The following is a 26,223-nucleotide window of genomic DNA, read 5'->3' as shown; positions in this document are numbered from 1 at the left end:
GATCTTCCTTTTAGCTGAGCGTTGTCTGCAGACATCAAGGTAACCGTTGAGCTAAGTGCAAATTGTGACCGTGCTATGAACTGAGGATTAATCATGAGTGGGGAGGAATGGAAGGCAAGATGATACAAGCAAACTCCAGTTCCTAGTCCACCCTCATGGAGTATTGTTGGTTCCTTCGCCCAATCAATGACCTTTGTTTAAGAGTAAGCTTTCAAAATGGTGAAAGTATTCCGTCCTACTGATCCTTCAAGCGCGCTCGCGGTTGCGTCAAGTACCTTCTATCTGGGTCCTTCACTTATAGTGCGTTAATCGCTCGATCAGCACAGCAGCCCCAGGCAGTGTCGTTGATCATGACATCGAACAAGCACACCACGGCAGTCGAGACCTTCGTCACGATCCCACATACGGCACGTCCATGAATCCAAAGTGGACAAGCGAGTATGTTGTCTTCCGAATGGAGTGCACGGCTATACCGGTTGACCTCAAACATGTGCCGACTGGTGAGCCGTCGTACTCTCCGCGGGACCCGTCTCAAACGATCGGCCCATTTATCAACAGATCAAGTCGAGCTCAAGGGATAAATTTGCTAATCTCACCGATGCCCTACCGCTTTGGCCTGTAGTATCCTCATCTCCTGGTGGAACAACAGGTCAGCTGGCACCTATGACGTGGATGTTGGTCGAGGTCAATCGTTAGCATTCGTCTTGCATGGAAAGACGGTCGACGGAAGAACCGGGCTATAAAGGCCCCTAAAGGAACAATGGTCGTTTACTCGAGCACTGTTGCTTGCATCTTTCTGCCTGTCGCGGACAAATTCTTGTCCAGAACAACCTATTACGCAAGACTCGAAGTAAAAGATTGAATCAACATGGAGACCAACGGGCAACGATATAGCGGCACAGAGAACACTTTGCAGGGCGGGACATCGGCAGAAGACAAGATTCAGGACCAACGAAATGAATACTTGACGCGCTACCAGACCGCCTCCAGTGTGGTCATCCCAAGAGAAGTCTTCGAGTCGATGTACCTTAGCCCTTACACCCAGAGGCTAGGACATCTTCGAAGCACATTTGCAAACCCTACTCCTATGTAAGTGTATTCAGACAGGAAACCTACTACCCGCAGACCGGTCAACTGACTGTCGGGTCGCAGGCCGTTGATGGGGTTCTTGATCGCTTCTATGCCTTTAGGGTGTAATCTTATGGGTTGGCGAGGCTCCGGGGGTGGTGGCGCGGCCATCATGTAAGTTCTGTCTGCTCTTTTCGTGCCCAGTTGCGTCCTTCATCCACCGACTAACTTGTCATTGCAGAGGACTATTCTTTTTCTTCGGCGGCATGCTTCAAGTCCTAGGCTGTGTGCTGGAATTCATCATTGGCAATACATTTCCCTTTGTTGTTTTCGCTTGCTATGGTAAGCCAAATGACTATGCAGCTGTTGTCAGATATTGTCTTCGAGGTGAGGGACCAATTAACACCATTCTTTTCAAGGCGCCTTCTGGTTAGCAATGGGAGCCACACTCCAGCCCGATTTTAACGCGCAGGCCTACTACACTACCCATCCTGGTGGCGCCGAACAGTTCTACTCGAGCTTCGGTGAGAATCCCTCTGCTAGAATCTGCAACTCTGCTGATGATCACTTTAACAGCATTCTTCTTCATGGTTATGGCTCTTGTGACCTTCTTCTTCCTGGTGGCTTCACTGAGGACAAACATCACGTTTGTCTTGGTGTTTTTCTTCATTGATCTCGCCTTCATTATGTTAATGGCTACCTATTGGACGATGGCAGAAGGAAAGACAGCCATTGCTGGAAAGTGTCAAAAGGTAAGTTACTCATTGTGGTTTAAGATATCACTCGACTGCGCGGAACAACGGCTGGGAACAGAAATTTCCACAGTTTGTGTCTTCAAGTGTTTCCGAGAACGGTCTACCGCATGAAGATAGACTAATTGATAAACAGGCTGCCGGGGCATTCGTCTTCGTTTTCTGTGTCTTCGGCTGGTATTTGTTCTTCACAATGATACTGATGGCTGTCGACTTCCCCCTTAATCTCCCCACCGGAGATCTGAGCACAAAGATTAAGGGCGCGTCGGAGAGAAAGAAGACGACCAAAGAGCAGGCCTAGGACTTACCACTGGGAGGAAGAAGGTCGTAAAGTTGTGATTGAGTAGTAATGTGTGGGGGTATCTTTGGCAAGAGTGGGGAGACATGACTTCTTGCAAAGCCTCAGGCTTGAGTCGAGGTTGTACCTTACCGAGAGATGGTGTTGATCCTGCTATGCCGATGTCTTGGTTGCACTACTAATCATCTAATCTCCGTTGCGCCAGAGTGTTCACCGGATTCCTATAATTTGGTATAAGAAAACCTCCTGGAGTGGTCCTAATCTCTCATATCCAGGACCATAGTCCTCCATTTAGACATTGGCCTGTATACACTTCCTTTCTCCTCAACTTCAAAGTATACCGAGACAAGAATAACGTACCCAGAGCAGCTGTCTCGTGAGGCCAGAGATGGTGTAGATGTAGGTATCTTAACACAGATTGAGGACCAGGAGCGGGCTGGAGGGATGTTGACATGAGCGCAGCCTTGAAATGGTTAATTCAGCGTGTCCTGCAAGACTAGTTCCAAAGTGGCTAGCCTACTTCTATCGCCCGAGATTGAATCATCCGCTGAGATTCATCAGTAGTGACAACACGCCTCCTTTCTGCTTGATCTCTCTACGATAGACAACAGATTCTCTCAAACCATACCTGCGCCAGACTTTTAGACTGACCCAACCCTTGGCTCAGTCTTGACAATCCAACCAGTTTTCTCTTCAAACTTTTTATGCACCCTGCGCCCTCTGAAGCCTCTCAAAACGCGACTTCAGTAGAACCAACCCAGCAACTCCCCTCGCCTTCTACACAGCATGGACTTCCAGACGTTGAACATGAGGCCTCTGGCGGCTTGCCCTCCACGAGAAGCCCCAGTGAACCGACTCCAGATGCAGATGAACCGTTTGACAATGTCTCCGTACACTCCAGCGGCACCCAGCGTGGACGGTCCTCCAACGCCAGATGGATAAGCAGTCGAGACAGTTCCTCTCAAGGCTCTCCTGGTAGTCGTATCGACGAGTATGAAAGGGCACACACACAATATCGGAAACCATCCGATGGCATGATCTTCCAGGTTATTCCATCTTCGAAAGACAAGACTTCGAGGGTTTCAATTGAGAACTTCCCGAATGGTACGAGGTGAATGACACATTCGTACAAAACAGGTTCTAACAAGTTACAGAGGTTCTCACCCATATTCTCTCTCACCTCCCCCCAGAGACGCTGTCTTCGATGAGTCTCGTGTCTCAGCGGTTCCACAAATTGGTCACCACACCACACGCGTGGCGCATCGCGTTTGCCAGATACTTTCCCGGTGCGGAAGCGTTGGGTGCTGGGTCAAGCAAGGTGGCACAAGAGTCGGTATCTGATGTTGACAGAGCACAGCGCAGATCGTTCACGCGGCTGTCAGCCCTTTCTTCATGGAGAAGCGAGTATATCCTTCGAACACGATTGCTGCGTTCTCTAGGCCGCGGCCGGCCCGCAATCGAAGCAATCTCTCGGTCCGGTGCATCCCGTCACGCCAGCAGTGCAGCTGCAGCTGCAGTCACTACCTACGCATCCGGCTTGTATTACCCAGTCAGCCATTTGCACGCTACATTTGGGGTGGGCTTGAACAAGAAGCAGCCGTTGTTCATGCATGGGGCTGTAGAGCAAGGAGCTGTCACTGTCAGCGACCCGGCTAGTGGGAAACCGGGCGCCTGGGGCCTGACGGATTTCGATGCTTTCAAACACTTTGCTGATCAGTTCCCCGGCGAGTTGCCTTATGGTCTGGGTCCCGGGAATGTGGTTGGGATGGCCAATGTCATGGATCTCAGTCAGCCTTATGGGAAAGTGTATGGAGAGGCTTGTCCTGGCGGCCGTGTCTTCTACACGTCTACTAGCGAGCAGCGGGGCCGATTCGTGTCCATCTCCTCGATGGCCAACCATGCTCTCGGCATCCCTGAAACAACCATGATCGGCTGTGCTGTTTGCTCGGTCTGGATTGCCAAGTCCGAGTCTGTTCTCAAGGCCACCAGTGGCATATTCGGCTTTCTTGCAGGATTCTCGAATGGAGTTCTGGCAGCATATGCCCTTGGTGTCAATCCAGTCCATGATCGCCGCTTCGAAAAGGGAGAACTTACAGCCAAGTGGGTCCTCTGTCCAGGTGTCCCAATCATTGCAATTTGTGTCGATGAAAGGTTCTCTGTTCGGAGATCATCTTCACATCGAATTTGGGCAACTGTTCTGAATGCTCTCGGAGAGGTGTTCTACCTCACAGATGCTCCTACCCGGCCAGACTTTGTCGGCAAAGCTTCGCCCGAAGAGCTTGATCGCCTGGCTTGGAGAACGGGGAGAAGTGTACAATGGTCATTGGTCGAGGCTACACGACGCGCCGCGAAACCAGACCCCTTTGGCACAGCCAAGGTTGATGGCAGTTACAGCCCACGCATCTCGGGTGACGAGTGCGGCTTGAGCAAAGACCAAATCGTCGCTGAAACCAAAGAGGTCGAAGAATTCCTGCGGTACAAACCAAAGCACTTTCAGAACATTTGCAACGGGTGGGATATGCAGCGACGACTGATCTGTGATTTCGCTGGCGACGATGGTGCGAATGCAGGGGAGTCAGTCTTCGTCGTAGATTGTGGTTTGTATGGGAATAATGTGGCTTCGGTACGCCGTTTCACTAGGTGCATGACCAAGATCGCCGTCGATCCGGAGCTGGACAGCTGGCCCACCATTCAGTCGACCATCAAGCAGGCTTCGATCTTTGGGACGGCAAGTCCAACGCAGCAGTCTCCGTATTCCTCGCCGGCGCCGAGAAGTGTCCCCAGGTCGCGCACCTCCAGCCAAGATGACTTGGGCTCGAGGACCCGAGAGATTTGGCACCTGTCGAACTTCTCGTTCGCTGAACATCGCAACATTCACATCTCAGCCTTGGCTTCTGACGAGTCGGAGTTCGCAACCCTGAACGTCAGTGAGGATCCTCTGCTTGGAATGTCTGGTGGCTCCAATACGTCTTCTCCTCTTGCATCCCCCCTGGGTCATACTGGGACGGTAAGCTCGAGCTCGGAAATACCTGGCCACCGTGCACGTCTTTTCGGAATCGGTACGATGTCTGGCATTGTCATGCTTTGGGACATGCGTGCTAGCCTCTCCCCCAGCCCTGAGGTTGTCAACACCGTCTCACCAGTCAGGGTTATATACACAAAATCTCCTCAGATTGCATCCCTTGCCCTCACTTCGCTGTACGTTGTGCATGGTGGCAACGAAGGCCTGGTTCAGGCATGGGATCCTCTGGTGTCCACAGCTGAACCAGTCAGGACGCTCAATTCTCGGTTCTCGGACCGGGCAAGACGGCGCATCGCTCAAGCCGAAGCTTCTGTGCAGGGTGTTGGAAACAATTACTATGCTGCAGGGGCGATAGTCCTCGATCCGGATCCGACAGTCTTGCGGGGTATGGTTTCCTTGGGATCTTATGTCCGATACTGGTCTTACAGCTCCACTGCCGCCGATGCGTACAAGACGCGCAAGAGGGGTCAGCTGCGTCGCCGCTCAGAGCGTGGCAGCAATTCTACGCCAGCCAGCCAGAAGGTCAGTGCAACGGGACGTGGACTGATCAAGGACTACATCAGCAATGAAAGGCATGAGATGGAGCGGGAGAAGCTTGTCAGGCAGAAAGAGCTCGAACGTCTGAGCGGGCGATTTGGCACCAATATCCTGGGCGAAGGGGCAAGCGAGGAAGAGCTACTGGCTTATGCTACCATGCTGAGCGAGGAGGCATTTTCCAGCGACGAAAGGAAAAGGAAGGAGACCTATGGCGGCAGCTCGATTGCCTCGCCGAATCCTTCCCAAAGCGGTGCGGATAATGCGGCTGATGCGGCTGATGCGGAGCTGGAGGAAGCCCTCCGATTGAGTCTATTGGAAAGCGAACAGGTATCGTCGTCCCCTGCGATGAGCGCCAGTGACTTCGACATACCTATCAGATATGCGAAAGGCTCAAGACATGGTACGCCTTCGCGAAGTGGGAAGGCCGGGAGCAGCAAAGCAAAAGCAGCGGTGCAGGAGGAGGATGACTTGGAGTTTGCCTTGCAACTGAGTCTCGCCGAGGAACAAAGCCGGATGGCCATGGACGAAGACTTTCCCATGCTTTCCAAATCCACAAGTGGTGGATCGGAGGGAAGTGGGAAGGGAAAGGGCAAGTCTAGACGGCGTTGAGGAGATGTCTACAGCGTTTCTTTCGGGGAGATGAGGGTTCTTTGTTTTGCTACACTATTCTCATACATGTTGTGGGACTCGGTTCTATTCGTTCTTCAATGCTCTCTAGTCTTAGAAAGCAGTGGTAATTCAGGTAGATTGAATTTCTTCCTTCCAACCCAAACACCCATAGACTCTGCTGGCATCTGGTTCGAGAGATGAGACGTCGAAGACCAAGACGAAGCCGACGCCGGATCTCGGTTGGCGGCGGGCCAAGACCGGCCTTCTTCGAGCTGCGCGTCCAGCTCCAGCCTCTTGACCTGCAGCTCCAGCTTTTCCCCGAATCCATTTGTCGAAGCCTCGGCCAACACTCCGCACTCTAACTTCCACTTAACCTGCGTCCATCGGCCGCAGTTAGTTGCTCCCAATGCCAGATGTGAGCACCAGGCAAGCTCAGCAGCGATGACGGCGCCTGTCATGTCCCTCGCTCTGCTGCGGCGGGCTTCACCATCGCAACCCTTTTACAATGGCCTCAAGCGGCACTTTTCCAGCACAGTTGGGCGTGAAGCGTCATGGGGCTTCATTGGCCTGGGTGCCATGGGTTTGTGTTCCCATCCCCTTTCGATGTGAGCGGATTGTATTCTAACAAAACGTCTTCTCAAGGCTACCCTATGGCGAAGAACCTACGAGCCAAGATCCCCGAAGGGGACTCGATGACCGTCTACGATGTCAACGCTGCGGCGCTGGAGAGGTTCACTCAGGAAGCTACACCGACTGGAGTGGTCGTGGCAAAGAACCCTCGGGAGGTGGTTGAGAATGCGGTGAGTTTTGGCACCGTGGTTCTCATTCCCCTTGCATGATGAGCAACTTTGTTCTATCTATGATCTAAGTTGGGGACATTTCCCGTTTGCGGGAATTGTCCTTGCCATGATTTCCCTTTCTTTTATAGCCAATCCTCTGAAAGCAATTCCAAAACCTCGAGCCCAAAAAAAAAACAAACCCTGATACAGCTCAGAAGAACGGTGCAGACTAACGGTTGTGTCCTCACGACATATAGGACAATATCATCTCGGCACTCCCCGAACCCCGACATGTCAAGGGTGTCTTTGAAGAAATCCTCGCCTCTTCCCTCCCCAAAGCTCCCACGGGGCCGTCGAGACTGTTCATCGACTGCTCGACGATCGACCCCATCACCTCGCGCGAGGTGGCCAAGATGGTCAAGGACAAGGCGGGCGCCGACTTCGTGGACGCACCCATGTCCGGCGGCGTCGTGGGGGCGCGCGCCGGCTCGCTGACGTTCATGGTCGGGTGCGAGGAAAAGGACATCCCGCAGATCGAGAAGATCCTGCTCCTCATGGGCCGGAAGGTGTGGCACATGGGCCCGCAGGGGACGGGCCTGAGCGGGAAGCTGGCCAACAACTACGCGCTGGCGATCAACAACATCGCGTGCGCCGAGGCCATGAACCTGGGCATGCGGTGGGGCATCGAGCCCAAGGCGCTGGCGAACCTGCTCAACTCGGCCACGGGCAAGAGCTGGCCCAGCGAGATCAACAACCCCGTCCCCGGCGTCATCGAGACCAGCCCCGCCACCCGGGGCTACGAGGGCGGCTTCGGCGTCAGCCTGATGAACAAGGACCTGCGCCTGGCCATGACCGCCGCGCAGGAGGCCGGCGCCAAGCTCGCCCTCGCCGACAAGGCCAAGGAGGTCTACGACCAGACCGAGAAGGAGTACAAGGGCAAGGACTTCTCGGTCGTGTACCGCTGGCTGGGCGGGAAGGAATAACGGCGAGCCGCCAGGGCGGGCGTGCTGCTCTCTGTCCAAAAAAAAGTCCCAAGCGTGTATCCTACCTACCTACATAAATACGTATATGCAAGTACACAAGGTTTCAGCGGACGTACATGAGACATGGTCGAGATACGGCCAGGCCATGAAAGCGCCGTATCCATAGCATGGGAAACAGGTCTGACAGTTATTCCATACAACTAGCTGGGCATTTCTCGAGTCGACGTTTCTTTCGCAGCAGTATTTCCCAGATTGGCTCCCTTTCCCCCTCTTCGATGATGCTGTCCCCCACGACGTTTTCCCTTGTCAGAGCCCCAGGCTGGTATGGTATGGGTTTTGATGGCATGAGCAGGAGAACGCCATCAAGCGACCAAATCTAGCAATAAACTTCACACGCTCTCGCAGCGTGTATGGACCTCTAGAAGGGTGTGCATCATTTCTACACAATCACGGGCCTAATGAGGGTGTACGCCCGTACCGAGTATTCTTCTCCCGAACTCGACGAACTCTCTGTACCAATGGAGTCTTGGTAAAGTGTGCCGTAACTGCCGCGCTGCACCTGCTTGCCGGTTCCTTGCCTTGCTTTGAGCCTTTCCGACAGAGAAATACAGGTGTCCCCTGAACAAGAGATATAACCTGCACGATGAATAGATGGGCACATCCAACATCGAGTCCCAACCTATAGGCCCAAAAAAGCCTTTGAAAAATGCACAATCGGGCTTCCATGACAACTAGCTTATTGGCTTTCCCTTTGCAACGTTGTTTGCCGTTCTTATTCGTCCCCCCCCCCTTTTCTTCTTTCCGCCCATCCCATGCATCCAATCATTTCTCGGGTGCATGATTAGCGGAGATTTCCCGCTAAGCTCCTCCCACCAAACCCAACGTTGTGACTTGCTCCATCGCTTTGTGAAAAGGGGGGAATGGGTGGCTCGTCCGGGGAATCAATGTCGGCGGCTGCGGCCGAGAGGAGTCAGAATGACCTCGGGAGTCATATAAATGTTGCAGAAGGCTGACGGGCAGCAGTCATGTGGAAGCGGAGTGCCCGAGTCTCACGTTTCAGACTGGCAAGCGAAACCGGGTTGAAGATGAAAAATGAATCGCGCAGAGCTCCTGCCAATTGCTGACTGCTTGATCGTGGTCCCCGAATTCTCTCTTGGACCAAGTGTGACTGTCGAGAGTCAAACTGTTGGGTCATGCTGCCCACACAAGGTGCTTGTGCCCAAAAGTCGTGTGACGTCTCATGAGCCAGGACTCTCCTTTTGTTTCGTTTCGTCACAGGAAGAGCCAGAGGCGGGTGGGACTTGGAACAAGTCGATTTGCCACAATTGCGAATGGTCCAGACTTCGGGCATCATTGTGCTATCAGATCCTCGCCTGCTCGACCTCTCGAGCTGAGCGTCATATTCAAAGCTTCGGTGATTCCCTGCGCTAATCCAACTAGAACTCCTGCAGTAATGAGCTGCGACTCAAAGCATGCGCTGTTTGAAAGAACAGAAAGTGCTTTCGATCAGAGTTGGCGAGCACCACTGAAAGTCGTCAGAGATGATGCCAGACCATGCGACATCCTGCGTATTGATGACCGGAACATACCGAAGGACACGGTCAAGTTTGCTGGGGGCCGAGGTAATGGTGTGCGATTAGTTGTAGCCCCCCAAACAAAGGCTATACACCTTTGAGCCAGCTTTGTTGTTGGCTCCATCGAGTCACCTTAGGTTTTCTCGTGCCTCGAGACTCTGCGGACCAGTTGATTGACTTTCGACAACATTTGCATCTGTTTGAAGTCGATCCATCTGCTCGAGGTGATAGCGGATTGAAATTGGGATGGTCAAGGGCGTCTTGCCATTTCGTGGCTAGTCCAAATGGAAGATTGTTAGATCAGGCGTGTCTTCGTTCGATTCACAGGGCGTCCTTGTCTATAGAATGACATTCCGGATAGCCATAGTGGCCACACGCGAATCCCGCTCTTCGGACTCCCCCCTTTCTTTCCTCCTGACTGCCTCGTCGTAGGCCTCCTTTGCGAGAAGGCGAATAGCATCCTCAAAGAAGAACATCTTCAGTTCTTTTTCCAACTTCTTCCATTGTCGAGCTTCCCCATAGTTGTCCAAGAATTGTCCCATGACCGACGTCCAGCCACGGGGACGGATCTGCCCGTGTTGTATGACTGTTCCGATCATCATGTTGGTCCAGAGGTAACATTTGCGTTCCGGAGATTTGTGGCTGGGAGTTTGGTGTAGAGCGATGTCTGCCAGTGCTTTCAGAGCTGTCTCATAGAAACCAGTCAGATGATCTTGAAAATGGATGACTCTCAGCAGGTAGCAATATGCCACCAGTCCGTGAGATAGAAACCTCTCTGTAGGAGTAGTTTGCAGTGTAGCAAGTCGATGGAGATCTTCGAGGGTCGTCTGGATCTTCCTTCTCCCTGTCACACCGAATTCTTCGATTCGAATAGTATCCGACAGCTTCGCCTTTACAGTCGCGAAATGGGATAGCAGTCGAATCATTTGTAAGGACAGCACACCTGTCAACCCAATGTCACAGAAGCCTTGAGGCAACTTGGACAACATCTCACAGACTTCTGGTTTGAAGGGATGGGCCATGTAGACGGGGAACTCTGCATTTTGCAGAATTTGTCCCGAAAACCGAGTTGACTTGTCAGGAGTAGAATCTGCCGCAAACAGAAAGGACCACAGGGCCTCGTAGGCATCGACGTTAGCCCTGAGCAGTCGTTCCCAAGGGGAAGTGCCCTTGATGCCACCCCTAAGCTTGATCATCTGTCTCATGCCCGAAACGTGAGCATAGGCGCCAGTGTGATCTCCCAGAATATAATCGACCGTGCCCAACGTCGCCACGACCAAGATGGTAGTATCGTCCGAACACTGTTGAGGGTTTTGGAGTCGGGTGCGCAGTTTGGTCATGACATTACCTCGATGCCATACAAAGTGTCGATCACCGCGGGCGGACTGGCCCGAAGTGGCGAGGTATGTGGCCCGACACAGAGCGATAAGACCTTCGAAGTAGATATCGGACGTCAAAGCAAAGGGCCAGAGCAGGCTCAAATAGGGGTTAGAATGGCCGTCGAACGAAAAGGCGGTGCCATGCTGAGGCGCCCAGACCTGGACATCTGGATCTAATCAGACAAGATGGAAGCAGGAGAGACTGTCAGCCATTGCACTCACAATATTGGGCCATGCTACCCACGCAGCCGGTGCTTGGGATTGGCAAGGTTTGGAAAGGATCAAGCTGGAGTCCATTGGTGGGGGACCTCTTGATCTGCAATTGACTTGCGATGGCCTTTGACAGGAACTCTTCCTTGGCCTTCTTCACCTTGGGATCCAAGTGCTTGAGAGAGATGACGTTGCGCCGTGGTGATCGAGGGATCCGGCGTCGTTTGATGGCATTTTGTTGCGCCCAGGACTGCGGGGTGGTGATCGAGACAGTCAAGACCGGGTCCTGCATGGTGACCAAATCTGTGCAGTCGGTATGTATCCCTCCAGATTGCGGGCCAGGATCAGCTCATATTCGCCCACGTAGACTGGACGCGATGGACGTGAGGACCGAGTTGAGCAGACGGACGTGCTTTGGCCATATGAGACGAGGGAAAAAGGGCGATTTGGATCGGTTTGGCTTTCACTTCGCGCCCGACCGCCCTTCTAAAGAACCCTGACCACCAGCCCTTCCTGCGCCACTTTGGACTTTTGCTGCTTACTTGATACGTGCGAGTCAAAGGGGGGAGGGTGGTCAATGGCGACGAAATTGTGCCTTAGCGGTGATTGTTGGTGTGGGTAGGTCAGACGTTTAATGACGGTCGGGCAACGGGAAGCGAAAGCGGGAGGCAGCAGAAAGGTGAGAATCAGCTAACGGACACAATGATCTGGTGTTTTGTCGTGTCAACCATGCGCAGGGTGAAACGAGCGAGGGGAGGAGGAGGAGACGCAATAATGGGTACCTCGTCCGTATTCCTGTGTGGCCTGGTGGTGTTGCAGAGTTGGGTGGCGGCCCCTAAAATCAGACACTCCCAGGGCACCGGCTCTCACCCCCCCCCCCCCCCCCCGAATCAAGCAATCATACGGGTCGGTTCAATAGGCTTTGGTTGAGGCTGATGCTGCCTCTCAGGCTTAAATTGGTGACACATTTCCGCGGTGGGCGGTGGCTCACCAGGCTAAAAGGCCCCTGTACTCGTTGTTCCAAGGGCTAGTAGGCGGTCTCTAAACGAACCAGTTAAAAGCGGGCGCTGATCCGGAGGGGCAACGCATGGCTTATCCGGGCGTCTTAGTCAAGCGTGGGTTGTCAGTTATATAACACTAGCCAGCCCGCTAACTGGGAGGATGCTTGGCTGCGGGTGCCACGGGTAAGATACGGAAGAAGATGAGCGCCTAGGGCCTCGGCTCAAGCCTCTAACACTCTCCTCCCACGTTCCCCCATCACGCCTAAGCCGTCGCTCTCCTGCCCAAGATATTGGCTAAGTTTGCCCTTGTGCATCACCGTGCATTGGTGGCATCTCTGGCTCCCTAGCACGCATAGGTAGGTGGCTGTTGAGGTACCCAGCATTCGAGGACATACATATATCAGCCCGGGGACGACGGGGGCCAGCTCGTGCCTTCTATTCAACACTTGCACTCACAATCTCCAGGCCCCCGTCGCCTGCTCCGTCCTGTGGGCACGCTGCTGCAGGTATACACGGCTCAGCTCCCTACGGACAATTACCATGACCACACCGCCCCCATCGGCATCCCGTTGATGCCTCCAGTTAAAAGGTTCGCCTCCATGGCCACTGGCCAGGTCCCCTACAATTCCCCCCTCCATTCTCCTGGCGGCGTCGCTTCATTCCTTCGCTGCCCACTCTGTGCCGTCATCTCCCAGCCATTCACATGCCTGGCTCGTACCTGCCATGTTTTGATGTCAACCAACTACTCGCAAATTCCAACCTCAGCAATCAGTTGATCCGACCTTTGACTGCGTCGTTCCTCTCCTCATTGCTGCGTTCTTCTTTGTACTCGATCACAGCGTTCGAAGTTGTCTGCTCTTTGTCTGCGCTTTGGTTCTCATTCCCTGCCCCTTCGGCCATGGACCGTCGATGACCGGCCACCATCATGATTCTGCGGCCCTCGAGAAAGCTCGCTGGGCCAATGTATCGTCGAAAGTCGGGCCTGATTGCGGCTCTGCTCGCCCTGTTTCTCTTCCTCCTCTTCCTGCAAACTCGAGTTCACCATGAACCTGCTGAACCTCCTCCCCCTGCCCGCCCCGAGTCTGCCCCCGAATCTGTGCCTCAAGCGGACTCCGAGCCGAAGCCGCCAGCCAAGATTGAGAACCCCCTCCTCGACAGCCAGGCCGCGTTCTGGCGGAGTCTCTATCTGATCATCCTGAACAATGATCCCAATTGCAGGAATGCCCCCGACCTTGTGGTGCCGCAGAAGCTCGATATTGGCTTCGATCCCACCCACGATCATCCTCGACCGGATATCCTGTACATGGATACCGCCGACGTCAAGCGCATGCGTGAGGCCCATTCCAACTTTGTCAATGACTTGAAAAGCAATCCTCCCAACATACCATATCAGCCGGGCACTCGTGGCATTGTCATGACAGGAGGCTTCACCCAGCTCCCCGTCTTGGTCATCTCGGTCCGCATGTTACGAAGAGCCAAGTCCGAGTTACCAGTCGAGGTTTTTGTGGCCGATCCGTCCGAATGGGATGAGCAGGTCTGCAATGTTGTCCTACCGGCCTTGAACGCCAAATGCCTTCTCCTTTCCGACGTCTTTCATGCCGCTAACGCGGGTGTGTCGATCGATCGATTTCAGTACAAAATCATGGCTATCCTATTCTCCTCGTTTGAAGAAGTCCTGTTGCTTGATTCTGACGCCTTTCCAGTACACAATCCTCTTCCGTTGTTCCAAGAAGAGCCCTTCAAGAGCAATGGATTGGTCGTCTGGCCGGATTTCTGGTACGCATCTGAATCTCCCTACTATTTCGAAATCGCCAAAATCGACAGGATCCCCTCCTTGAATGAGCGGGCTGCCGTCGAATCAGGTGAAGTCATGTACTCCAAAGCCAAACATCACTTGTCGCTTCTCCTCGCCGCATATTACAACTATTACGGGCCTACCTATTACTATCCCCTGCTCTCCCAGGGTGCGCCCGGCCAAGGCGACAAGGAAACGTTTGCTTGGGCTGCTACCGCCCTTAAGGAGCCTTTTTACGCCGTGCACCAACGGGTCATGGCTGTCGGCCGACACGATTCTTCTGGCAACTATCTCGGTAGTGCAATGGCTCAGCACGACCCTGTCGCTGATTACACATTTACGAATGCCTATGGCCCTCCTCACGAGCGAGTTCAAGATGTTGACACCGGCAAGGACAACCACTTCGATATTCAGGCTAGCGACATTAAACCCTTCTTTATCCACGCCAACTTCCCCAAATTTGATCCAGCCACCATATTCGATCATCAAATGGTAGACTTTTCAGGCCAAGTGTCTGGCGCCGGGGGGCCGACTCGAGACACAAACGGCACCAACGTCCGCTGTTGGATGAACGAAGCTCGTGCCATTGAGTTATTCGGGTTCGACGTCGAGCGCAGGTTCTGGGAAGAAATCAAAGACACTGCTTGCGAGAATGAGCATCAGTTTGGCACGTGGAAAGGCAGGCAAGGAATCTGCGAGAGGACTAGGAAGTACTGGGACGATGTGTTCGGTTCAGATGCTGCACTCGAAGATCGACAGAATATGGGAACATCAGTTGAAATGCCCGCGCCACCTTGAAAGAAGCCAGCTTGTGAGCTCGCGTCTCGCATTGTCCACCTACTGACGCGACTTCTCCATCCGACGGGAGCACGATTCCCGCAAGTTGATAATAATAAGCTCATCCAAAAGAGCATCTACGCATATATGTCCAGGACAGTGAAGTTTTTGCACATTTCTGGCGCACAACCAAGGTTCACACTGAAGGTATTAGCGTTTGAACCCGACACCAGGGGGTTTACTGAAACGATTTCATGACCAAGATACACACTGTCCACATGGAGCACACGATACCATGTATTAAATAGGAATGATATGGGATAACAGAAGACTGGGCGTTTATCACGAAGCTGGGTCTGGAGCGAGGGATTCAAGGAGTCAGAGCGGAATAGTTTGAGCGCGTTGTCGGGTTATTTGATGTCACGGTCTACCGATCAGTCGCACACGAGCACACGCACAGGCAAGGAGTAGGTCGGCTGTATCTCAGTCTGAATTGAACCAGATGTTGAAATGAGAGCACTCCTCAGAGATATTCTATAACTTTACCAATATTATCCGATTTTCATTGTATTATCCCGGGGCAAGCACCACAGACTGGTAGGAATCTCTGTCGGAATATCTATAAATGTCCTCGCTAGCTGCGTACTGCACCTGCATGGAGCGTCGTTGTCGCTCTGCCTTTGTCTATCTATACACGGGGTTGCTTGCGCTGGGTGTTGACTCGGTGGGTTAACGGGAAGTTACACACATATACTCCCGTCTCTGCCCCAAAGAACAGGCGAACGCATGGATAGCTGCCTCGATGAGCGAGCGACTGAGTGAGCGACTGAGAGGGTGAATGAACAGTAAGACTCCCGTTCTCACTGCCCGTCGATCGCTCACAGAGAGTCCTGATTCTTCGAAACCGGCGTTCGTTGATCGAGTTGATCCAATCGATTAGGTGACTGGTCATTCAGTCGACTAACCAACCAACTACTCATCTATCCACCCATCTCATCTTACGTATCTCAATGCCAAATAGCAAAGAGCGAGAGAGATGCCCGCAGGCACATAGACCAGCCAGCGCCGTGGGACATGTCGCCTACATGAATTGGATTTGATCTGGTCGGATTCTCTTGATCTCTTCTTGAACATGCCTCGACAGGGCAGAAAACCCCCCCAAAAGGTTGAAATTCCCCGGGAAAAGCAACAAAAACCTGGCGCCAGATCTTCGTGTCAACATGTCAACAGCCCGAGAATGCCTGAAACTTTACGCCACTATTAACACAGAGACAGTCGAGTGCTTCGCCCCTCGCAAAAACACATGTCCACCCACCCAGAGATTGGTTGCCCAAACAAATTGTCTTTCTAATACGACTCCTCGAGTTCCGTGCTCCATGCAGCGTCACTGCCCTCAACCCTCACGACGCCGGAATGGGCATTCTCGTCCGACATCTCCCTGAATCTCTCCTGTGCGTGTCGATATTGAGAGGTTTGATATCCGGTGTGATGGTTCTTCGCCGGCGGTGGCGCCATCTGCCCTGAAAAGGCTGCCCCTCCACCGGCAGCACCAGCTGCTGTGGTCGGTCTCTTCTGCCCGTTCGAGTTATAGCTCGTGCCTAGGGCGTTGGCCATAGGGTTGTGGGCATGCACCTTCGCAGAGTAGTAAGCGTCCCGGAGGTCTCGTTCAGGTTCCATATCTGAGCCATCGGAATATGTTTCCCAGTTTTCACTGCCGCTAGCTGTGGTGCCAGTGGTCATGTTCGAAGAGGTATTGGAGGTTTGGCGAGAGACGACCGTTGAGGGTGGCGCCGAAGGGTTATGCCGTATGCTCTGACTATGGCTATGTATGGAATTTGACGAAGAATGGGAAGGCTGATGTTGATGTTGATGCGGAAGGTGAGATTGGTAGAATGGATCAGCTTGGTGAGATGGCAGCGGTGCATACTGAGGGTGCTGCTGTCGCTCACGATTCAGGAGAGAAGCCGACATGTACGACATTCTCTCGCGATCGTCATAGACATCTTCAGGGCTCATTGGCCGCACATAGCGACTGCTTTCACTCGAGCCCGAAGAGATGGTGCTTGCGGGCCTATTGGAAGTAGGAGGTGGGGGTTGAGAAGTCATGGCTGGAGCCGGAGTGGGATCTGGAGGTGGCACAAACAGATCTCTCATCTTCGGTGGAGGTGCTCGTGGCGGTCCCATAGTCCTGGCATTTTGGGCGTAGTTTTGTTGTGGTTCTGGCTGCCTGTTATAGGGCGCTGGCTGAGGAACACCGCGGCGTTCTGGAGAGTTCTTCAGATTTCCCAGCGGAACCCGAGCTGGTATCTTGGAGGGCGACTTCGCTTGAGACAAAGGTGCAGTGGCTGTGGCCGCTGAGGTTGGTGCCGCTTGTTGTCTGACTGTGCCAGGCCTGCTCGTGGTGGGAGTCTTTGCTGCTGTTGACCGTGGTGGCGGTCCCTTCATCACACTGGCTGGTCTTGCAGGAGCGGCGGACTTTGCGGTGCTAGAAACCGCTTTTGAAGCTGTTGCCGGCGCAGGAGTCTTTGATCTCGGAGGCAGTCCATTTGGCGTCTTGGATCGAGGTGGCGGTGCTTTGACTTCAGCTTCTTCCATCTCATCAAGCATTCGTTCGCCCTGGACCAGAAATGGCCGGCCGTATTCGTCCTCATACTTCTCCAGAACCTTGGTCAAATCAGCTATGACCTTTGGCAGCTCCTTCGCAATCCTCTTCCTCATCTTCTCTTCCCTTAGCAACTTTCCGGGGTCACGTTTCTCTCCCTTTTGAGGTTTCAGCATGAGACGTGAGGCGTCATTAGCAGATGCGGCCAAGGCTTCCCGGTCGGCTATCAGAGACTTATACTTCTCGACCATGGCTAGGATGGGTTCACGCTGTTCCTTTAGCGTCAGGAGCCTCTCGATTTCTGCTTCGTGGGCCGATAGCAGAGCATCACTGTAGACGTCTGAGAAGGCCGGCGTGAAATCGAGCATCTCTTCTTCGGAGAAGTAAAGTGCATCCCAAAGTTCTTGCAGTCTGACACGCGCATCCTCGACGAACAAATGCAAGTTCTGCCTCTTCAGCTCGTTGAGTCTTGCAAGTTCGTCCTCAAACTCATTGATGGTTCTGAGTCCACAGCCTCGGTTGGCTGCCAGGAATGCTTTTCGATCCGGTTGTTCGATTCCGAGTCGATCCCACAACATCTCAATACTCTTCTTGATCTCGTTCAGTCGCTTCTCGCGGCTCTTCTTCTCGTCAAGGAGTTTATCGCGACGACTCTTCAGCCGATCAAGGTCCGCCTGGTGCAGACCCAGCTGCTCAGGAGAGTCGCGATAGTGCTGAACAATCAACGAGTCCGTCTGTGCTTGGGGAATGCCCAGCTCAGACCACAGTCTGACAATTTCTTCTGCGGTTTGTTGCACAATCACCACCCTCTTGTTATATTCGTCGTATACCCTGGTGAATTCTTCATCGAGTGTGGTGACGTAGGAGGGTGAGAGGTCGAAGGTGGGAGGACAGCTGTTCGAGGAGGTTGGTGGTAGTCTAATCTTGACGAAGGATGACTCGAGATGCGAGGAGTATGACTCTAGAGCTTGCACAAGCTTCTTGACTTGTTCAAACCGCTCGCGGTGTAATCTACTGACAACATTGTATTTCTCTTTGAGGTCGCGTAGACAGTCGATCAGGGGATAGGTGACTCGGAGGCCATTGGTGTCCAAGTCGTAGCCTCTGTCCTTTTCGTCTTCGAGTGACAGCTCCATCTGTTTGATAGTCTTGATGATGTTCTGAGCTTCCTCGGTCATGGCATTCTTCTCACTGGTGATAACGTCAGTACACTTCTGCATCGTGGAACTCGGGAGGGTTCATCCATACGAGTTGACAAGCCGAAGCTGGTTGTGCAGAGCCTCAGACAGAGCTGCAAAGAGCTCCGTCTCCCTTGACTCGCGCTCATTCCGGGGAACTCCTATCTCGTCAAAGATAGCATGTAGTTGCCCGATGATTGTGTTGACTTGGGTGGTGAGATAGCTGGTGTCCATTGATGGAGGCATGCTTGCAACTCAGGCTCGTGGCCGAGCAGCTTTTGTGAGATCGTTCTCGATTCTGATATAATCGGCCAAACGGTTGCATGGACAGATTCGAAGAATACGAAGGAGCACGCACTATGGGGAAAGGATGGTCAACAGATGGTCGTGGCGTGCTGCCGAATCAGGTTGAAGGTGTGGACAATGCCATCATCCCGAAAGATCTCGTTGTGTTGATGCGCGATTGTTGACACAGCAACTGCGCACACACCACGCTTGGCCCGCCGCGAGCTTCACCGCCTTCTAGCTAATTGTCCGAGGGGCAGCGGCAGAATTGTTTCAACTCCAAACACCTGCCCGCACCTCACCTCAGGCAGCTCAAACACTGGCACGGCGTCGTCAGGCGCAGCTTCATCTCACCCCGTCATCCATATCGTCGAATGTCAACATCTTAGCCTCTCACACCACCATGTCGACTCTCTCAGCTTTGCGCAGTTGGGAGGCCGAGAACAACGTCATCACTGTCGACCCATTTCAAAATGCCCTCTACAACCTGCCCGATCCTGCCGCCTACAAGGCCTTGCAAAACTCCGCTCCATGGAAGAAAGATCCCAACTATTTCACTCACGTCCGCATCTCTGCCCTTGCCCTCCTGAAAATGACGACCCACGCCCGTTCCGGAGGCAGTCTCGAGATCATGGGCCTCATGATCGGTTACGTCTCTGGTCGATCGCTCGTCATAACAGATGCTTTCCGGCTTCCAGTTGAGGGAACGGAAACAAGGGTCAATGCGCACGCTGATGCTGATGAATACATGGTCAACTTTGGTATTTCATCTAGGGAAGGAGGAGGGCAACTGGAAAACGCCGTCGGCTGGTATCACTCGCATCCGGGATATGGTTGTTGGCTGTCAGGGATCGACGTCCATACTCAAAAGACGCATCAGATGGTCAACGACCCTTTCGTTGCGGTGGTGATTGATCCAGACCGAACTGTCTCCGCCGGCAAAGTTGAAATTGGTGCTTTCAGGACATACCCCGAAGGCCACGTCCCCAAGGATAAACAATTTACAGACGACAGCGACGAGTATCAAGCAATTCCTCAGGATAAGATACAAGACTTCGGAGTTCATGCCAATTCCTACTATCCCCTGGAGATCACACACTACAAATCAACTCTTGATACATATCTGCTCGGCCTCTTGTGGAACAAGTACTGGACATCGACGCTTTCGCAGTCACCACTTTTCACCAATCGCGACTACACAAACAAGCAGATCGCTGACCACGCAGTCAAGATCAGGGCAGCGGCCAACAAAGAGAGGACAGGTGCTAGCATGGCTCGACGAGGTCCGGAGTTGGCAGGAACGGGAGACAAGAATTTCAGGACTGTAAGAGATGGTTCAATGGAGCAGATTGTTCGAGGTGGCGCCAAGATCGCAACGGAAGAGATCGCTGGTCTAATGGCACATGAGGTTAAGCAGAAGTTATTCTGGGGAGTGGTACAGGAGGCCAGCCAAAAGCCAGCTCAGCAGACTGCCCATACGACGACAGGGGTACCCGTGGCAAGCAACGGCGGCTGAGACGCAGCAACGTCAGGGTATTCCGTACTGTTGCATCAAGAGTTGGACGGCGGTGGCAACTCAAAATTGAGACAGCCCAGATCGTCATGCGGCGAGGCGACAACACAGTCCAAATCCTCTGCAACCTGCTGGCCCACTGTATCCATGGATAGGCTGATGCTCTGAGCCGTGTTTGAGGGCAGGGGACAGGGACCATTCCGGGTCCAAATGGATCAAGGTGATGACAGGCTTATGAGATGACGACCAGAGACAGGACTGGCCTGGCAGAATGTAACGGGCCTCCCTTTACACCATTGGTTTCCACGAAGTATTCGATCGAGCTCAAACTCAAAACATGCCTTTGCTTGCCCCCATGGGGAAGCCGAAAGTATGAGCTCGGCTTGAGTCAGTCTGGACGACGTTCTGGTGTGCCGTAAGCACGATTGAAAGGATTTCGTTGTTCCTGAGTACGAGTCCATGATCGTTCATATGTAATTAGCATCTCTGTGGTATTCACGTGTGGCTCTGAAACGACAACTTTTGGTTTTGATATCGCCGGTTACGCCTGAGAAGAAGGAATGTGAAGGCGAGTCCCGAGTACCGCGTAGACTCTAGCAACCACTTGTCAGGAGTTTTCTGTCCAAATCCTTCCTCTCCTCGATTCTTTCTGCTGGGGCTCCCATTCCTTCTTCACCTTCCCCCTGTAGCCCATCTTGAGCTGACCCAGCGAACAATCGCCGAAAGTCCGGGAACCTGGCCAACCTGGTCATCCACATCATCCTCGCCATCCCCATCATCCTCGCCATCCCCATCACCCTCGCCATCCTTCTCCCCTTGGGGCGCTCATTCGCGGCGATTCCTTGCTGACGCGGTTGTGTCTCTTTTTCGTCGATCTCACAGGTCATCCAAGATCCGTGCGCGACGGGGATAAAGGGGCGGGGAGGGGGAGGGGGGGAGAGTGGGTTCCCTGTGGTTGTCATCACCCAGCCGTCACTGGTGTCGCTCTGGTGTGGCTGCTCCCCATATGGAACCAGGGCTAGAACAGGAGCTGGGCCTGGCGGTACGAGTAATAAGTTTGGCACAAACCCGTAATATTGGCTCCGGCAAATCGTTTTTTGTTTTTTTCTTTGGTGTCATTGTTCATTTCCTCAGCCCCGAACCCCCCCCCCCCCCTTGGGGCCTTCATGCGGACCCGTCCTCGTCCTCGTCGTGTCAGGATCCATCGTGAACGATAATATTTCCCAAAAGAATCCATGGTCCAGATTCCTTGCTTCCCTCAGAGGAGGAGGCCCAGCTCCAGAGGAACGACTCAGGCCCTTCGTGGTCATCAGCACTGAATCGCTCCTGTTTCCAAAGGTCAAAACCCATGCAAAGCGGAGTCCACGGTTGCGATACCGAGTAATTAAACGTCTGCCAAAGTTCACCCAGGTCGGATCTCGGAATCTCCCACCCTCCCCAACGATGAAAGTCTCAGGGGGGCTTGATTCGGTAGCAGCCGATGTTTCTTGCGGGAGGTTCCGAACAATACCATGGACCATGGTAACCTCCTCTCATCTCCGCCCGTGGTGGAGGTAGTATGTAGAAGCAGGAAGCATCAATAATACAACCGTTGGCAAGGGCTGGGCTCGCGGACGACCCCTGGTGCCCTGTTTGTCCGCAGCAATGCTGAGCAAACGCAACCCGTCATAGCTGCATTATCGCGCTCTGGGCCCTTTGTCCTAATTCTCATTGATGGGTCAGTTTTGGGTCCTAGGGGCATGCATCCCGGAGTCTCTTTCAACCTTGATTCGGTATGATACATCAGGAAATGGGATGCGGAAAGTGAGACATTAAAGTCGATAGCAGCAAGTCCACCAAAGAAGGATACGCAGATGGAGAGGACATGCAGACGATGGAGACCACATCAGTACGAGGTAGTGGTCCTGTATCACCAAAGTTTTTCGAGAGGCAAATAGAGAGGGATAGGGGATATAGATAGATATAGATATCGGGGTTGGATGCAATTCCAGGTCAAAAACACTTTCAATGCACAATCCCTCATCCCAGTTCCAGGCGCAGCTGTTTGCCATTGCACCTCTCTGTCCACTTCCATCCTCGATCTGGACCATCCGAGAACCATTAACCCATGCCACCCTTCATCCCAAAGCGGCCGTTACAATTTCTTCCATGCCATCACTTCCTTTCTGTCTCTTTACCATGATCTCCTCCTTGGTAGGGCCAAACTGTCCGGATCACCAAAGTCCGGCCAAATCCATGTGTTTCCATGTCGGTAGGCCGGGAGGAAAACGGCAATTCATAAGTCGAATGAACCCAATCCGGGTCTTTTTGACCTGCTGCGGTCTGAGGTGCACCGATATTGCATCACCTCCACAGGCATGTGAGAGTGAATCCCGGCTAGCCTGCCCGCCATGGTGACGACTGCTAGGGATTCAGTCGTTGAAATGTAGAACCTGAAAAGCCAAACTTCCTCCACTCACAACCTGCCCCTTTCGCTAAGGTCGCTCGCCTGCCTCCCGCTAGATGCCGCAAGAAAACCAGCCCGACACAATTCGCACTCGGTTGCTCCCATATTCTCCAAACAAGGCAAAACACGCTGAAACGCTCGACAAATTCGACAAATAAATAGTTCACACAAGAAAAAATCTGTCAGATACACAAAAGGTCTCACAGGTATCCGAGGCTGATCAAAGCCTCACTCGTCGCGGGTTCGTAAGACGATACTGAGAGATATCCAGCACGATAGAGCCTTGGTCGCTGGCGTCGTCAACCTCGATAGCGTCGCTCAGCTGACCGGCTGGGTTGTCACCAGATGCAATGTCAGGGGCACTGTAGGACCCATGTGGCTTCATGCCGTCCAAAGGTTGGCTGAGCGCAAGAGGACTCTGATCTCTTGCAACACCAATTTTCGGTGTGGGCAGGTGATCGAGCGACGGTTTGGTTGACAGAGAGCCGTCTGAATCAGCATAGCTGTGATTGAACTCTGAACCAAAATCATCGGCGTGCGACGTTTCTTGGCTCTCCTCTTGAACTTTCTTCACACTCTCTGCAGCTGCAGATGCCTGCGGAACAAGAGCATCAAACTTCTGCAACATCGACTCAAGCTCAGTCTTGCAGTCACCGTCTTGTAGGAAGCGGTGGGCCGCTGTCTCACACAGTTCCTGGATCTGCTGAAGCTCTTCATCCATCTGTAGAAAGCTTGCTTCCTCGTTAGAGGTAGCCGCATTCCGAGCAGGAACTCGGTTCTTGCCTGGCACCAAGGCCGAGGTACTCCGGGATATCGTGGAACTTCTGATGTCGTCGAGCATGGAGAGACCATGGCTGGTTCGAGCGGTGAACGTGGGAAGTCGGAATCCTCGGGCAGCTGCAAATGCGGCTTTGTTTTTTCGCAGGTTATTCCGGCCAATCCCAATCTGCTTCACCATAGCATCGAGCTGTTCTTGGAGATATCCATCATAATAGACGACAACCTGATGTCTGTTTCTGAATTTCTGAGGCCCCGAAGCACCAGAACGGATGGAAGGACCCGGCTTCCTTTTTTTTCGCGCCTGTGCATATAGATACTTGTTCCCGGCCTCGAGCGGATTGATTGGCCTGGGATCAGACGAAGACGGGCCATCAGCGCTCTGGACTGTGTGAGCCTGGTCATCCCCTTGTTCCTGCTCATGAGTGTGGATCGAGGAAATCGAGGGAGTCTTCCTGCGTTTCGGTCGGACTTGGTTCACGAGTTGAGAATATTCTGCGGCGAACTTGGCATGGTTTTCAGCAGCATGGGCAGATAATGCTTCAATGCTGGCCCGCCAGGTGGGAAGGTTGTCAATCAGAAAGACGAAGCTCGAATGGGCGTCCATTGCTTGGGCCATGGCAGCCACAACAGGTGAAACGAAGAAAATCGGTGTACAAAATGGTTGAACAACTTAAGACATCGTCTCGGTGGCTCCAAGTCGTGCGAGGTGGGATTGCACCCACGGGAGGACGTGGAGGTTGGAGGAGGAAGAAGACGTGAAATGCGGTGTGCAGGCGCACTCGAGGTTCTGGAGGGTTGTCGAAGAGGCCGGCTTGCGGGACAGAGCGTTGAGGATGGCAGCGGTTTGGAAGTTTTGAGGTCGAAATACACAACACTACCCGCAGGGTTCAGGCTCGGAAGATGGTTCAGACGGTATAGATATCGCTAATGAGCGACGAAGGGATGAGGAGGTCGATGCGACAAAATTCCCTGGAAAGCGGCGGGTGTGGATTCGAGGGTATCGGTGGTAGTATTCGGGAGAGTGGGAGTCGGGGAGTGGAAGTAGCACGGATGGAGGAGGAGAGATGCGGTGTCAGATGCGAGCAATTATTGTAACGCAACGTGGTGGATGGAGGTGATGGAGCAGAAGCTTTTTCCGGAGTCAAGCGCTCCAGCGTCCAGCGTCCAGCGTCCAGCGTCTGTGCACAGGGTTGATTCCCTACAGGACTGTCGTCAATCAGACGCTTGCAGCAAGGGCACCGACTAGACCGGATCCAGCAGTCGCAATAGGTGAGATCAACGAGAAGAACTCAGATGGAATAGTTCGGAAGGGACCGATGGTAGGGCCTACACAGAGTGCTGCAAAGATGCCAGGTTCTGGAGGAGCAGAGAGGACGAGAAGAGGGCAGACAGAACCTGGACAAACCTGAGGCCGCAGCAGCCTTCTCGACCCTGAAGTGGAAGTCACCCAAGTGCCTAGCGGCACGGTGGCACCTTCCGTGCAGTCTACCCTAGCAGGAGGGATCCCGGGCGGGAGAAATGGGCACCATGGGGAGGATCCTGGTGCCCGAGGAGCCTAAAGCAGGTGTTCAGGTGGTACTCCGTACAGGTGCCCCGGATCCCTATCAAGACCCTAACTAAACTAGCGACTTGACGGACGACCGTCTTTCTCCGTAACTCCTCGACTTCGCTTGCATCCTGGCTGCCAGCTTTACCCACGCTTCATCGAACGAGTCAGGATGATCAAGTCACTCCTCTGAATCACCCTTCTCGGTCAAGACCTCATTTCTCCTGCCCATCCACTTTGGCTCCTTCCGCTTCTCGTACCGCCTGCTCTCGCCATCGCCTCCGCATCTCGAAGCAAGCTTACCAAGTACAGTAGAGGCATGCCCCCAGCCTATTTGTGAGCGCTGAGCAGGCGAACGACTCGAGTCAACTGCGCTCGACCTCGAAAGTTTCTCCACCATCGCTCTCTTCCACCTCCCGTTCGGTCCGTCTCGCAGCTTGCCCCGAATTGGTCTCTGCATCCAGACGGAAGCATGCTCCAAAGCCAAGGGGTTATTCGCTTCTCCATAGTTGACGCCATGGGAACGCAACCAAGAAATCAAGGCTCCTCTCATTCAGTGCCCAAAGCCTATGGCAAGAATCAATACACAAAATCTTTGGCTGGAAGAATGTTGGGACTCACAATGGTACACACTTCGGAGCGGTGTTGACTCGTTGAACATGGACTATTGTCCCTGCTTGTTGTTGCATCACGCTCATGCACCTTTAGGACACCGGAGGCCCCCAGCAAAATTCGGATAGGAAATCAGAATGGGGGGCGCGCTCATCCGATCATGGCCAGGGAGAACTTGGTGCTAGTGGTCCACCACTCGCTGCTCGCCGACTATTTGGCTAACCAGGGTCGCTTACGCTCTTGCGGCCGAAAGAGTACCAACCAAGTGCCTTGTACTGTCACAATCTGCCGTTGCTGCTCCCGGATCTTGGTCTGCAGCTTGGGTCGATAGACAGAACAGGAAACAGCCCACTAAGAGTCGTGGCCGACTGACACTTGGAGCAATCACAAACTGAACCATCTGCAGCCGCCAGCACATGTCCCGCCTGACTGACCAGGGCTGTTCAACTTGCAGGGTAGATCAGTACAGGAGCCAAT

The 26,223-nt window shown here is 53.3% G+C and overlaps 8 protein-coding genes across 8 annotated transcripts; 4 read left to right on the top strand and 4 right to left on the bottom strand.

The window, feature by feature from the left end:
* Positions 1-2,702: 2,702 nt before the first annotated feature.
* Positions 2,703-6,451, top strand: PV07_00770 (uncharacterized protein). The gene is made up of 2 exons (XM_016387247.1): positions 2,703-3,222; positions 3,273-6,451. Exons 1-2 carry the CDS (start codon positions 2,823-2,825, stop codon positions 6,284-6,286), a joined length of 3,414 nt encoding a protein of 1,137 aa, XP_016254175.1. The 5' UTR covers positions 2,703-2,822; the 3' UTR covers positions 6,287-6,451.
* Positions 6,452-6,626: 175 nt separating this feature from the next.
* Positions 6,627-8,272, top strand: PV07_00769 (3-hydroxyisobutyrate dehydrogenase). The gene is made up of 3 exons (XM_016387246.1): positions 6,627-6,866; positions 6,929-7,086; positions 7,323-8,272. Exons 1-3 carry the CDS (start codon positions 6,728-6,730, stop codon positions 8,046-8,048), a joined length of 1,023 nt encoding a protein of 340 aa, XP_016254174.1. The 5' UTR covers positions 6,627-6,727; the 3' UTR covers positions 8,049-8,272.
* PV07_00768 (uncharacterized protein) lies at positions 8,229-11,999 on the bottom strand. Its single transcript, XM_016387245.1, has 2 exons — positions 11,224-11,999; positions 8,229-11,168 (listed from the first exon to the last, which is right to left on the bottom strand). The coding sequence occupies exons 1-2, from the start codon at positions 11,501-11,503 to the stop codon at positions 9,961-9,963; spliced, it is 1,488 nt and encodes a 495-aa protein (XP_016254173.1). The 5' UTR covers positions 11,504-11,999; the 3' UTR covers positions 8,229-9,960.
* Positions 12,000-12,839: 840 nt separating this feature from the next.
* On the top strand, positions 12,840-15,354 carry PV07_00767 (uncharacterized protein). The gene has a single exon (XM_016387244.1). The coding sequence runs from the start codon at positions 13,138-13,140 to the stop codon at positions 14,803-14,805; it is 1,668 nt and encodes a 555-aa protein (XP_016254172.1). The 5' UTR covers positions 12,840-13,137; the 3' UTR covers positions 14,806-15,354.
* Positions 15,355-15,690: 336 nt separating this feature from the next.
* Positions 15,691-18,981, bottom strand: PV07_00766 (uncharacterized protein). The gene is made up of 2 exons (XM_016387243.1): positions 18,635-18,981; positions 15,691-18,577 (listed from the first exon to the last, which is right to left on the bottom strand). Exons 1-2 carry the CDS (start codon positions 18,808-18,810, stop codon positions 16,132-16,134), a joined length of 2,622 nt encoding a protein of 873 aa, XP_016254171.1. The 5' UTR covers positions 18,811-18,981; the 3' UTR covers positions 15,691-16,131.
* A 154-nt stretch (positions 18,982-19,135) lies between these two features.
* PV07_00765 (uncharacterized protein) lies at positions 19,136-20,976 on the top strand. Its single transcript, XM_016387242.1, has one exon. The coding sequence runs from the start codon at positions 19,253-19,255 to the stop codon at positions 20,363-20,365; it is 1,113 nt and encodes a 370-aa protein (XP_016254170.1). The 5' UTR covers positions 19,136-19,252; the 3' UTR covers positions 20,366-20,976.
* A 1,246-nt stretch (positions 20,977-22,222) lies between these two features.
* PV07_00764 (uncharacterized protein) lies at positions 22,223-24,948 on the bottom strand. Its single transcript, XM_016387241.1, has one exon. It carries the CDS (start codon positions 24,202-24,204, stop codon positions 23,029-23,031), a length of 1,176 nt encoding a protein of 391 aa, XP_016254169.1. The 5' UTR covers positions 24,205-24,948; the 3' UTR covers positions 22,223-23,028.
* Positions 24,949-25,239: 291 nt separating this feature from the next.
* On the bottom strand, positions 25,240-25,848 carry PV07_00763 (uncharacterized protein). The gene is made up of 2 exons (XM_016387240.1): positions 25,756-25,848; positions 25,240-25,701 (listed from the first exon to the last, which is right to left on the bottom strand). Exon 2 carries the CDS (start codon positions 25,685-25,687, stop codon positions 25,316-25,318), a length of 372 nt encoding a protein of 123 aa, XP_016254168.1. The 5' UTR covers positions 25,688-25,701; positions 25,756-25,848; the 3' UTR covers positions 25,240-25,315.
* Between the last annotated feature and the right edge of the window lie 375 nt (positions 25,849-26,223).

Source organism: Cladophialophora immunda (genome assembly GCF_000835495.1).
Source record: "Cladophialophora immunda strain CBS 83496 unplaced genomic scaffold supercont1.1, whole genome shotgun sequence".
Classification (NCBI taxonomy): Eukaryota; Fungi; Ascomycota; class Eurotiomycetes; order Chaetothyriales; family Herpotrichiellaceae; genus Cladophialophora; species Cladophialophora immunda.
Note: the sequence above shows the minus strand (reverse complement) of the source record. Positions and strands in the feature narration are given on the sequence as shown.